Below are 14,619 nucleotides of genomic sequence, written 5' to 3' on the forward strand. Positions count from 1 at the left end.
GATAGGCAAGAGGGGGCAGATTGAAATGTTTTTGAAGTGACATCAGAAGGACTTCCTTATTGATTGACTGGGGTGGGGACAGAGGTTGGTAATAATTCTAAGACTAGTAATAATTCTAAGACTAGATAGATGGTGTTCCTTAACTGAGATAATAAATATTATGCTACCTCATTAATGTTCCTCCTTTAGCAGGAACTCTGATTGTGAAAAGGATCTCTGCCATTTATTAAAGATTTATACCATCTGGAGTCAGAAAATAGAGGCCCATTGTCTGTTCTGATGTGACTTCTTGGGAAATCTGTTAGGAAGGGTATACGGAGCTTTGCTCCTTTCCGTCAAATAGATTGACTGCTATAAGCAATTTGTTTCCTTTGGCAGAATCCCCACTCAGGGTAAAGGATAAAGAACTCAATGTTCATGGACATAGTCCTAAAAGTCATGTTTGTTTAAGGCTATCAGTTATTTTGGCTATTTTTAGATTTAAAAAAAAAACCCAGAATTTTATATAGACTTTGAACTTGACCTCTGTAGTAGACCTATACCATTTATAATTATCCAACATTTTTATAAAGTTTCCCACATTGTGAACACCACCATTCCAAAATAGAACTCCTGCACTTCCTTTCTAGAGGTGAAGGTGTATAACGTAGTTTCCTCCTACTATCCAGACCCACCCTCATGAGATTTGGATATAAAAGAGTGCATATGAGCTAGGGACTGAGCATGGGGAAATCCATATTCAATCACATGCAGTCATGAAAAGTTCTTATATATTTTTTGGTATAGTTGAGTTGAATGTTCTGTTATTTTAGTCCAAATATGGTTGATGTCAAGGAATGTGCAGTGGCAACTGTTGTGTTATGTTGGCCCGGTCCTATGGGCATCACTCCTTGCTGTACAGCATCCAAGTTTATTTTTCTGTATCTCCCAGAGAAGCTACCTAATATCACTCAAAATTCCTTTAATTAGGTAGATTGTATTCTGTGGTTTGCAACTGAGAGTAGGGCTTCGATGACATTATATTTTATATAAAATTTCATGGGATAGGGACAATTTGAGGCAAATCCCTAAAAAGGCTTCTTGGAGGAATAATGAAACAAAACAGAAAGGTTGAGACACACTGTCTTAGACTAAATTGGAAACAGGATCAACTCACAGATATTACCATGACAATATGAGCTATGATGGTCACAAGAGGGGAAAAGGGAGGAGGATTCACTGTTCCTTTAAGATGTTGGGCATTTAAAGCCAGAAGACTGGGTTATTCACTTAAACACTGATAAAATATTTGATAAAGCACTTTGACCTGGAGCTATTTCTATATGCCACCAGTCTCTAGTTATTTAGAGACAGCTTTACTAGAGATAATTCTTTTAGATCAGCCAATCTGGAGGTACAGTTAAGATAGTCAGATCCTGTTTTTCATATAGAAGCTTTCTCGGATTAGCCAAGGGTTGTCATGCCCCTTGTTTATATTTGGCCTGGGCTTCATGCTTAGTCTGGGTGATCAGTCTGCAGATCACTTATTTATTTAAAGGGGAATTTTCTGTGAATGTGGTAGAAACAGAGAAGGACTGGGATATGTTCTTAAATCTGCAAATAAAATTTCAGCCTTTAATGAGCACTCCCATAGTCGGTTTACAGACACTTTAGCATTTAATTCTCACAGAATGAATTATTACTTAACCATTTACATGGTTCTATTAAGTGTATCTTATTATTATCTACATAAATAATGATGATAAGACTTAGGGAGTTTAAGTTACCTTGCTCAAGATCGCACCACTAATAAGTGACAGGGCTGGGTCTCAAAAGGTCCCTGTAGAGACTAGTGACTTTGGACAACTTATTTAACCTCTTCAAGCCTTAGTTTCCTCATCTACAAAATGGGAATAATAATAATACTTCTTAGGATTTTTAATGAATAAGTGAGTTAATCTTTCCAAAATACTCAGAACTTTACCTGCATCGTTAAATACTCAGAAAATGTTAGGTGTTATTTTTCTGTCCAGAGTCTTCCCCTTCTTCTCCTCCACCTTTTACAAACTAGGATAAACAGAGTTTTGAACCAGGGTGCTGGGGAGTAATTCTGGTATTGCATTAAACTACCTAATGCAATTAGCTGAGCAATTCTTTGGCAGTGAGGAAAGAGGAGGAGAGAGAGGTTTGAGAATCCTGTAGGTGGCTTATAGGGCTTGGAGTTATAGTCTGTAACAGTCTATAGTTTTGTTTTTTCTTAATTTTTTCTTATCTATTTATTCATTTGTTTGTTATAGTAAGGGCACTTAACATAAGATCTACTCTCAACAGTTGTTTTTTAATATTTACTTATTTTGAGAGAGAGGGAGAGAGAGCACAAGCAGGAGGAGGGGCAGAAAGAAAGGAGAGGAGAATCCCAAGCAGGCTCCGTGCTCTCAGATGGAGCTTGATATGGGACTTGGTCTCACCAACTGTGAGATCATGACCTGAGCCGAAATCAAGAGTTGGCTGCTCAGCAGAGTGAACAACCCAGGTGCCCCAGTTCTCAACAAATTTTTATATGCACAATATTGCTAACTATAACACAATGTTGTATAGCAGAACTCTACAACTCATTCATCTTGCATAACTGAAACTTTGTATCTGTTGAACAGCAACTCCTGCAACTTAACAGTATAAAAACAAATACCTGATTAAAAAATGGACAAAGAACTTAAACAGACATTTCTCCAAAGATGTACAAATAGCCAGTAGGTATATGAAAAGATGGTCAACATCACTAATCATAAGAGCAATCCAAATAAAAAATACAGTGAGATATCATCTCACAATTGTTGGGATGGCTATTATAAAAAAAGGTGTGTTGGCAAGGATGTGGGTAAATGGCAACTCCTATGCAGTATTGGTAGGAATACAGAAAGGTATAGGCACTATGGAAAACAATGAAGATTCCTCAAAAAATTAAAAATAGAAATAACATATGATCCAGCAATTCCACTTAGGGGTAGATATCCAGAAGAATTGAAATCAGAATCTTGAAGAAATATATGTACTTTCATGTTCACTACAGCACTGTTCACAATAGCCAAGGTATGGAAACAACCTAAATGCCCATCAATGGATGAATGGGTAAAGAAAATGTAGTATATACTTACTATGGAGTATTATTCAGCCTTTAAAAAGAAGGAAATCTTGCCATATGTGACAACATAGATGAACCTAACCAAGTGAAATAAACCAGTTACCGAAGGACAAATCCTGCATGATTCTGTTTATATGGGGTATCTAAAATAGTCAAATTCATAGAAGCAGAGAATAGAATGAATGTTGGTTGCCAGGGGCTGGAGGTGAAGGGAAAATGGAGAGTTGCTATTCAATGGGTATAATGTTTCAGTTATGCAGGATGTCTTGTTTTTTAATGTTTATTTCTGAGACAGAGAGACAGAGCATGAGCAGAGGAGGGGCAGAGAGAGAGGGAGACAGAATCGGAAGCAGGCTCCAGGCTCCGAGCTGTCAGCACAGAGCCCTACACGGGGCTTGAACTCACAGACTGTGAGATCATGACCTGAGCCGAAGTTGGACGCTTACCTGACTGAGCCACCCAGGCGCTCCAGATGTTTTGTTTTTTAAAGAAAGCCTTGCTGAGGCTCTTTTCAGCCTCCTTCATTGACTGGGGTTTATGTATTTAAAGCCTCTTCCTTTCTGGATTTTTCTGGCCTGCAAATGTGTTAAATCTGACTTCTAGCCTGGAAGTTGTACTATGAATCCTACACACACCAGGACAATTCAGCGAAGCAGGCACCAGAGTGTGAGGCAAAATATAGTTCTGGACAGGTAGCCAGTGTGGTGCAGTTAGCTTGGAAAAGCTAGGGGCAGACAATATGTAGTGATTAACTGCCACCAAGTAACTGTTAATGAGGGGGTGGGGTTGTATGCAGTGTTAGGAGGAAAGGTAGCAGAGGTATACTGTGAACCAGTGGATGGATCAGAGAACTTCGGTTAATGCCAACTTTTACATAGCTCGTTGGAAAGGTTGCTACTCTGTCAAATGCAGTGGCCACATAGACCTAAGTATAACTGCATGGCTTTGCCCTTTAGGGGAGCACTTTTGACCTAAAGATGTCTCACATCATATTCAACTCAGAGATGTGTCTACCAAGAGGACAAAGAGTATCCAGTAACTATCTGATGAGAAATTAAGGTGTTTTGGGGGTGCCTGCATGGCATCCCCCATTAAGTGTCCAGCTTTAGCTCAGATCATGATCTCACATTTCATGAGTTCTAGCCCTGCGTTGGGCTCAGTGCTGACAGCTCAGAGCCTAGAGCCTGCTTCAGATTCAGTGTCTGTCTCTTTGCCCCTCCCCTGCTTGTTCTCTCTCTCTCTCCCTCTCTTTCTCTCTCTCAAAAGTAAATAAATATTTAAAAAAATTTTTTAAAGAAATTAAGGTGTTTGGACAGGGGGTGGTGGAGGAGGAGGACCTGAGTTTGTACTTAGAGGAGGGAGTCCTCTTTCTGCTTACTCTCAGGTGGTTTGCTCTCCATCACTGGATTTGGACAGGATTTCTTTTGGATCAGGACAGGAGTCTGCCCCAGAAGTGAGGTACTCCCACTTAAGGATATAGGTAGGGAAGAAGCCAGTGCACAGTGTGAGATAAAAGATGTTTTCACTCTTATGTGGATCCTGAAAAACTTAACAGAAGACCATGGGGGAGGGGAAAGAAAAAAAAGTTAGAGAGGGAGGGAGCCAAACATAAGAGAGTCTTAAAAACTGAGAATAAACTGAGGGTGGGAGGGAGGGGAGGGTGGGTGATGGGCATTGAGGAGGGCACCTGTTGGGATGAGCACTGGGTGTTGTATGGAAACCAATTTGACAATAAATTTATAATAAAAAATAAAAATTAAACAAAGATGTGTTCAAGTGTCATTTACTAGTTCTGTTATCCTTACAAATCACTTAAGATCACTGGTTCTTGATAATTCTGTCTCTAAAATGGGAATGATAATATTTAGCATATATAGTGCTAACTATGTGCTGTGCACTCATTTAATCTTCACAGCCACCCTATTATTACCATCTCTATTTTCCTGGAGAGGAAACTGAGGAACAGAGTTTTTGAGTACCCTGCCCCAATTCCATAGCTCCTTGGTAGTGGAGCAAGGATCTGAACCCAGGCAGACTGCCTCCAGGGTCTGTGCTGTCAACCTTTTCTGTCTACTGCCCCTCCAATAGTAGTAAGGTAATAATATGGATAAAACACTGGGCACAGAGAAGGCATTTGCTAAATGGTAGTTCTGGGAGAGGAACAGAGAGGGAAGGCAGCAGCAGTAATTCTCATTTTTTTTTGTAATTGCAATGAGTGAGGAAAGAATCGGGTTGACATGGAATAAGATCTTTTTATACAGCTGACAAAAGGTGTGTAAATAGCATGAATCCTCATACATTTCTAATGTACGCTGATAGGCGTACAATTTCAGAATGATTTTAAAGGTTTTAGTGCTTTTTGCTTCTAGACTTAAATATGAGACCAGACGCCTTTAAATCAATGTTTTAAAAATTAAACATACCCAGTGTATATGTGTGAGCATGTGTGCACAGACTATTCATTATCTAGAAGCGCTATTTAAGAGCTATTCTTTTCATATCCATTTTCATCAGACTGGTGCTTCACAGATAAGGTGCAATAAGGATGTTTCCAGAAAGTTCTGTGATTACTTTTTACCATGTAAATTATATTACCATATTATATCATGTTTGGCTTTGTTGAAATATTTGAGTACATTGACCTAGCAAAGAAGGCAAATAATAGACAAGTCAAATTCTGTAAGTAAACAGTTACTTGTATTTAAATCAAATGAAAAGATTTTAAAAATTACTAAAAGGAACTCTATAATTCATTTTCTCTATTCACTTACAATATAACACTAACTCTCCAAACTAGATTTGCAGAAGGGTCTATTTTTTTTATTACATGATGGAAGACTTTAGATACCCCTTTTAAGAAAAGAGCAAATGATAAAAATAAAAGCAAATAGTAATCACCTTAAATATTTGTCTTATCTTCCACTTCTTATGTAGACATTTTAATAAATTACTAAAACTCCCTGATAAAACATTCTACCATATTTTCTGGAAGTGTTTGAAATGATAAAATAATATTTCTTTTAAGTTTTCATCATTTTATGTATAAAAGTTACATTTTCCACAAACAAAGATCTATAATATTAATGTACTTGCCCTTTCTTTGGAAATATCTCATCCACAGATATCTCAGTTCTGGAAAACCATGAAAAATAAACCAGGATATGTTTCTACCCACTTTAGCACTAACCATGGCAAATTACAAACTAAACAGATTTGAGTGATCCACATCTTTAATCTATAAAATACAGAATGAACCCAAAAAGAATGTGTCATTTTCCTACTACACTGGTTATTTGGGGTAATAAAGTCTTCAGTGTGTTTCCTGGAAGTGAATAGCCTACATTTTTATGAGAATCTGTACATTTTATTTTAGAGATGGGGAGATTATAGAAATTTTAGTTACAGTCTGAAGATCCAAGGTGTGCACATTAAAAGCATAGAAAAGTATTCCTGTGGGAAAATGGAGTTCATACAAGGTTTAGTCACAAACTTAAAATAACTGAAGACTTGTCAAGGAAAATGACATCCCAGAAGGCAAAGTAATGTGTATCACTGTCTTAAAAGGAATCATGGAAGCAACTTTAGAACAATTAAAGACACCGTGAGCCTAATCTTGCAGAAGTATAATGTGGATAAAGGAAGCTGTGATACAGATTTGTATCCTTCAACCACAACTTCAATTAAGACAAATACTAAGATATTTTTAAACTAGATATTCAGTGGTGTGAATGACTTAATGAATTTAAAACACCCATGCTATGTCAAAGAGTTATATTGACTGTTTCTTAATATAGAAATTACAGCTAGATTGGAAATATTCTATATTGTTCAAGTGTATATACACAGTATTCAAAAGGAAAATGTGTTCATAACATGGATGCTTTAAAATTTTTCTAGACAAGTTACCCATCTTGTAGAACTTCAGAGTTTGAAATTATGCTTTACTTTCTTTGCCCAAAGATAGATCAGGAGAGCCATACTTCTTGAAGTGCTGATTTTCTCTCATAGTCCATAGTATACTTGGAAAAGTACACCTTTTTATCTCTGAGGAAGAAGTTCCCCATGAACATTTTTTGGATAAGAATTTACACATAACCACAACAATGAACATAAAATCTTTAGTATTGCTACAGTACACACATACACATTTAATAAGTATATATCTCCCTGAGATACATGTAATTAATTTCTATTATAGATCCTGTTTTTCCTTTTTCAAGTCATATTAAAAACTCAGTATGTATCCCATTATCCAGCATGCAGCAGGGAAAGCACCATCGTAAATTTAAATTCATTATCAAATTCAAATTATAGTTATCCCAAGAATAGGTTCCCAAATCACATACATTAATTAGATGGCATATGTCTTTCATGACACAAGCCATTAAGAAGATCACTGTGGCGGATGCAGTAAATTGTGTTTCATAGATCCCTGGAAGCTGAGTCTGACTGCTCATTCTCCTGGTTCTCATTTTATATTTACACCGCTGCTCATTGTGTCTGCCTTTGTGAGATGTCCTCCCATCTTTCTTCTGGTTATTTAGATTGTACTCAGAGAGCCATGGAACTGGAGGGGTTCTTAGTGATCATGGACCAGCAGTTTACAGGTGTCAGAACTGAAACTTGAGAAGGGGTTACAGGTGTCAGAACTGAAACTTGAGAAGCAGCAGTGCATGGCAGAGTGAGGGGATAGTCTCTTGGTTGTTCCCTGCTGCCTCGTGTAAATAAAAACAGATATGGGAAATCTTGGCTTTTCTCTCAAGACTCAGCTCCAGCCTCCCTCTTTAATATCTGACTGGGGGGCGCCTGGGTGGCGCAGTCGGTTAAGCGTCCGACTTCAGCCAGGTCACGATCTTGCGGTCCGTGAGTTCGAGCCCCGCGTCGGGCTCTGGGCTGATGGCTCAGAGCCTGGAGCCTGTTTCCGATTCTGTGTCTCCCTCTCTCTCTGCCCCTCCCCCGTTCATGCTCTGTCTCTCTCTGTCCCAAAAATAAATAAACGTTGAAAAAAAAAAATTAATATCTGACTGGATAGCAGGGGCACTGGTTTGGGTTCAGGCTATCCTATCCACTTTCTCTTTGAGCAAGAGCAAGTTCCTTTATCTCCATTGTCTCAGGGTCTTAATAGGTAAAGAGAAGATAACAGCACCTACTTCATAGGGTTGAAGAGCCTCAAATAAGTTCATATTCATGAAACACAAAAGCAGCAGACCATAGTAAGTGCTTAATAAGAATTATTATAATCATTATTATAATTGTCTTTATTAATCACTCTTCTCCTATTTTGTAATTTTCACAAATACCACTCATTCAGCACTTATTTTCCAGATGTTTTATTTACAATGTCAGTTTGCTCCAGTTTTCTTTTTCCAGCTCTAGTCATTTCAAGATAGGGATTATGTCCTACATGTTTTATATGTACCTCCACAGAGCCTAACAGAGTGTTTAATCCAAAACAGATATACTGTATACTGTATACTGTATACTGTAAATACTATTTTTTTCTGCTGGTTGATATTAAGATGTTTTCTAATCGTTGTAACTCTGCCAACCCTTACATATTTTCAAAGAAAATGCCAATTAAAATGTGGTAACCCAAATGTTCATCCACAGATGAATGGGTAAAGAAGATGTGGTCTGTGTGTGTGTGTGTATATATATACACACACACACTCACACACAAAGTAGAATGTTAGCCATAAAAGAACAGAGATCTTGCCATTTGCAACAACATAGGTGGACTTCGAGGTTATAATGCTAAGTGAAATAAGTCCGACAGAGAAAGACAAATACCATATGGTTCCACTCTTATGTGGAATTTAAGAAACAAAACAAATGAATAAACAAAGAGAAAAAGAGATAAAAAACATAGACTCTTACATACAAAAGACAAACTGATGGTTGCCAGAGGGGAGGTGGAGGGGGGTAGGTGAAACATAAAAGGGGATTAAAAGTACACTTAGGATGAGCATGGAGTAATGTACAGAATTATTGAATCATTATATTGTACACCTGAAACTAACATTGTATGTTAATTATACTTCAATTAAAAAGTAAAACTAAATAAAATATGGTAACAGTATAATATGCTAGTGCTCTTTGTTAAAAAAGTGAAGAGCACAGCACACTCATAGTATGTGAGGATACATAAAAAGGCCCCAGAATACGTGTTTGGGTGGTTCTAACAGTAGTGGGTAAAGGATGGGATATTTTGCATTACTCTCAGGGCCATTGTGCCAGTCACTGCTGGATACTTCCAAACTGTATATTGGTACTGTGTCCATATTATTCTAAGCCCTGAGGCCTGGACAACATTTTACTAAGACACATTTTCAACATTTTCTTGGTTACACATTGGAATTGCTTGGTGAGCTTCTGAAACTCCTAAAACCCAGGCTTTATCCCAAACCAGTTGACTCAGAATCTCTAGGAACCAAAATTTATTCCATCGCTTCAGATGGTGCCACTGTGCAGCCATGTTGGGGAACTGCTGTGCCAGACTGTTGGATTGCAAGAATGTTGTTCTGTGGCGTATTTACTCAGAGTAGGGGATGATGTAACAACAGCAATATAGCTACTTTTACAAGTTGTCATGTAGTAATATGCAGTCTAGGCATTGACTCACTTTCTAGGAGGGGTTTTGAAGAATGGGGAGATTTTGAATATGAATCCTGTTACCAAGGCTGTGAAACCCTGAGACCTTATTTTGTTTGATTCATTTCCCTTCCCACATGATTGTGGCTGGAACTTTTGTTTTCCTTTTTGGTCAGGCTGACTCCTGCAGCTGTGTCATTTTCCACACACACAGAATTTCTGCTTTGTGCCCAACCAGAGTGGAGTGGCAGTTCCTGAGTCATGGCCGCTGAGTCTCCTGTGGCACTCTGTGATTTCCCTGGGAAGTCTCTTATCCTCCCTAACCTTGTGGTTTCTGACTTGATGAATTTTGCCTCAAGACGTAGCTTGAAAAAATAAAAACTTGAATGTGAAAAAGGGCATCACTGGAATATGTCAAAATATATAGACCTGTTTTTCTGTTGCTTTGTCCAATATGACCTATACTTCTATTCTAGAAGATTCTTTTTCACTAGGTAATATAACATATGAGATATAATTTCTGTTGTTTTTTAAATTTTTAAGTTAAGTCATTCTCGTATTTATTGAGAAAAATATTTATTGAATATCTGTGATGTATCAGGCATTGTGATACTTGCTTGGAATATAAAAATTAAAAATGTAGTTCCCCGCAGACTCCTTGGAAAGATGGTCAAGTGCTATGATGAGGAATGTATGAACTATTAGGATGACATGTAGGAAGGGCACCTTCCTACATGGGGCACTGTATTAGATGCTTCCATGTGTATTGGATCATTTAATTCCCACAATAACTTTATGGTGGAGGGGACATGGTATTTCCATTTTATAGGCAAGAAAACTGGGTCTCAGATAGAGTAAGTCATTCACCTAAGTTCACATACCCAGGAAATGAATTTTTACTTAATTGCTCCTTCCTGGAAATGTTTTTATTCATATTTTTATTAATGAACTTTGTTTTTAGAGCACGTTTAGGTCACAGCAAAATTGAATGGAAAGTACAGGCATTTCCCATGTACCCCCACTCCCCCCCCCAACTCTCTACTATTGGCTACATCCTGCACTACAGTGATATATTTGTTACAACAGATTAACCTACGCTGACACAGCATTACCACTCAAAGTCCTGTAGTTTACATTAGGATTCACTCTTAGTGTTGGACATTCTATGTGTTTTAGCAAATATATAATGACATGTATCCACTATTAAATGGAATAGTTTCACTGCCCTAAAAATCCTTTATGTTCCACCTGTTAATCTTTGCCTCCCTCCTAACCCCTGGAAACTAGTGATCTTTTTACTGTCTCCATAGTTGTGCCTTTGCCAGAGGGTCATATTGTTGGAATCATATAGTATGTAGCCTTTCCAGATCGGCTTCTTTCATTTAGCAGACTGCATTTACTTATGCATGCCTTTTCATGGCTTGATAGCTCATCTCCTTTTAGCCCTGAATAATACTCTATTGTTTGGATTTACCACAATTTATTTTTCCATTCACTTATTGAAGGATATCTTGGTTGCTTTCAAGCTTTGACAATGATGAGTAAGACTGCTGTATACATCCATGTGCAGGTTTTTGTATGGACAGAAATCTTTCATTTTTTTGGGTAAATACCATGGAGCATGATTGCTGGATCATATGGTAAGAGTATGTTTATTTTTGTAAGAAAATGCCAAAGTGTCTTCCAGAGTGGCTGTACCGTTTTGCATTCTCACCAGCAGTGAATAAGAGTTCCTGTTGTTCCACATCCTCACCAGCATTTGGTGTTGTCAGTGTTTTGCACTGTGGCCATGTAATAGTGAATTGGCATTTCGTTGTTGTTTTACTTTGCCATGCTGTCATAGCATAGAATGTTGAACATCTTTTCATGTATTTGCCATCTGTGTATCTTTTGGTGAGGTGTCTATTCGTGTCTTTTGCCTATTTTTAAAAAATTGAGTTTATTTTCTTATTATTGAGTTATTGGTTAATATTTTATATCTGAGGTAAACATAAAATAAATCATCTTATTAAAAAAAAAAAAAGCATCCCCTGATAGTTCCGCTGGGAGCTGACCTGGTGCCCACAGCTCAGTCATGGTACTCTCATGTGTAATGTAAGCAGTTTTACAGAATATCAATATAGGACAAGGCCACCTTGAAACTGATGGCTTGAGCCAAAACCCAGACCACTTTGTAATCATGTCTGAACACAGGCAAAATGAAGAACATGGTGCAAATCACAAAAATGACCATCTCTCTCTCTATGCTAACATGACTGTGCTGCTTTTTTATCAGTCAAAACTTTGGCCTATGCCATTCCTCATATCTCCCAGATAAAAATTATTAAGATACTCAGTGATAAAATTGTCCCACTTTCTGATAACACCAAATCCAGAAGCAAACCTACCTAACCCTGTAACCTCCCCAGCAAGATTAGGGAATCCCAGGATGCAGGACTTTCAGTACTAAAATCAGGAAATTCCCAGAACAGATAGATCACCCTACTCTCTTAAATAACTTAACACAAGTACAAATATTTTAACAAGCCTTTGCTAACATCCTCTTACTGAGGTACTTCCCAGTTTCCAAGAATATTTGGTCTCATTTGCTATAAACGCTTCCAATAAATCCAACCTCGTCATATTATAGGTGTGGTCCTGGTGGTCTTTGGTGATGGACTAAGACCAGTCCATAAAATCAAAGCAAAGAAAATACAATAGCAATGAAATTAGTAGATTACTCCTTAACAAAAATGGTTTAAATGATGAATATCCTTCTAACAACAAAATGTGGAAAGTTGCAAAGCTTACAGGAAAGTCAAACAGCATGATGAATCTTAACATGAAAGAAAAAGGTCTAGAAAATCTTGTTAGTGCCATGGTAAGAAAGACTTTGTTTTATTTGTTTTTATGACAGCTTCCCTTCCTTTCTGTCTCTCAGGAATCATGTCTGACCACCAGTTTGGTAACCAGTTTATGTGCAGCGTGGTGGCGTCTCATGTGAGTCATCTGCCCACAACCAACCTCAGCTTCGTCTGGATTGCCCCACCTGCTGGCACCGGCTGCGTGAATTTCATGTAAGTACCCGAAGTGTCTGTGACTGTAGGGAAGGCAAATATACCTCTCATGGGATTACATATAGGGTAAGTATTTAAATGTAGTATTCCAACAAGGTTGACCTTAATTAAAGCCACTAATTTTGGTATCAAAAAGACTTCAAAACCATAAAAAAGGCAACTTTAGTAGTTTAATTTTGCATATTTCTTTATACTTTAAAAGTTCTAGATTGGATTTAGCTGACAAAAATATGGGGCACCTGGATGGCTCAGTTGGTGAAAGCATCCAACTTCAGCTCAGGTCATGATCTCATGGTTCGTGAGTTTGAGCCCTGTTATCGGTCTCTCTGCTGTCAGCACAGAGCCAGCTTCGAATCCATTGTTCCCCCCTCTCTCTCTGCCCCTACCTGGCTCATTCTCTTTCTGTCTGTCTCTCTAAATAGATAGATAGGTAGGTAGGTGGGTAGATAGATAGATAGATAGATAGATAGATAGATAGATAGATACACGAGAAGATAAAAGTATGTGAAAAAGTCAAGGCAGTAGGGAAACAAAGTATAAAAACAAGTACAAAAAAATGCCATGAGGCTCCATGCATGTTTTGGAGGAAGATCACAAATTTATGATCATTAGTGCCAAGAGAGAAATGGGATCAGTTAGGTGAGGTGGTGGTGAGGAGTCAGGGAGTCTATAGAAACATAATGACTCTTTCATGTGCTTTCATTAAGAGGAAGCTGGGGAATGCAATGAGCATTGTCCCAACAGCATCCTTAGATATTAACGCTGCACAATGGTTCAAATGCTGTGACTTGTGACATCTCTCAGTATAAACTATATCCCTAGCCCTGGCCCAGAATCACCACTCCTTCTATTTCATAGTCTTCTCTCTTTTTTTATGCCCTAAATTTTTTTATTTCTAACGCATAATATACTTCATTTCTTTATTTATGTATGTTATTTATTGTCTGTCACTTCTTACTGAAATGGAAGTGCCTTGACAGCAAGAATTTTCTTTTCTGTTTTGTTCACTGATTTGCCCCAACTGTCTAGAACAGTCACTGACACACAGTAAACACCCATGAAATATTTGTTTAGTGGATGTGTAGGCCAATGGAATACAGCCAAAGGCAGTTCATAAATAGCTATTCTATGGACAGTCAGGCAAAACAGAGCTCGAAGGCATCTTGAATGGTTTTCGATTCTGAACCTTCTGCTCAAATAACAAAATTCCATAAAACCTGCATACTCTAAAATTCACCACTACCTTTCCTTCCCCTTTAAAAACATACAGTTCAGGGGCGCCTGGGTGGTGCAGTTGGTTAAGTGTCCGACTTCAGCCAGGTCACGATCTCGAGGTCTGTGAGTTCGAGCCCCGCATCAGGCTCTGGGCTGATGGCTCAGAGCCTGGAGCCTGTTTCCGATTCTGAGTCTCCCTCTCTCTCTGCCCCTCCCCCGTTCATGCTCTGTCTCTCTCTGTCCCAAAAATAAATAAACGTTGAAAAAAAAAATTAAAAAAATAAATAAATAAATAAAAATAAAAACATACAGTTCAATGTCAAGGGTTCCTATGGCTCCCACATCACTGATTATATTCTTCCTGTCTATCCTCTGGGTTACCCATGCTGTAAGCATCAGATTAATCCTACCCAGCTGATTGACATTTAATCCTATCATTTCTCCTTCAGAAAGTTTTTCATACTTGAGCCTTTTCCTTCCAGTACCTTTTGCTAAGATGATTACAGTAACTTCCTAAATGATCTGTTCACCTCCAGCCTATCTCCTCCAGTCAATCCTGCACATTGCTGTCTAGTCAGTCTTCCTAAGGCACAACCTTGGTCACTCAAAACTTGGATACTTAAACCTCCTTTCTGA

The 14,619-nt window shown here is 38.1% G+C and overlaps 1 protein-coding gene across 1 annotated transcript in view; it reads left to right on the forward strand.

Moving 5' to 3' along the window:
- RELN (reelin) overlaps positions 1 to 14,619 on the forward strand; it is a 535,267-nt gene that overhangs the window by 142,951 nt on the left and 377,697 nt on the right. The window contains exon 3 of the mRNA XM_047850601.1: positions 12,633 to 12,768. Within this exon, the coding sequence (XP_047706557.1) occupies positions 12,633 to 12,768 (136 nt within the window). The remainder of the gene's footprint in view (positions 1 to 12,632; positions 12,769 to 14,619) is intronic.

This window comes from Prionailurus viverrinus, chromosome A2 (assembly GCF_022837055.1).
Source record: "Prionailurus viverrinus isolate Anna chromosome A2, UM_Priviv_1.0, whole genome shotgun sequence".
Lineage (NCBI taxonomy): Eukaryota > Metazoa > Chordata > Mammalia > Carnivora > Felidae > Prionailurus > Prionailurus viverrinus.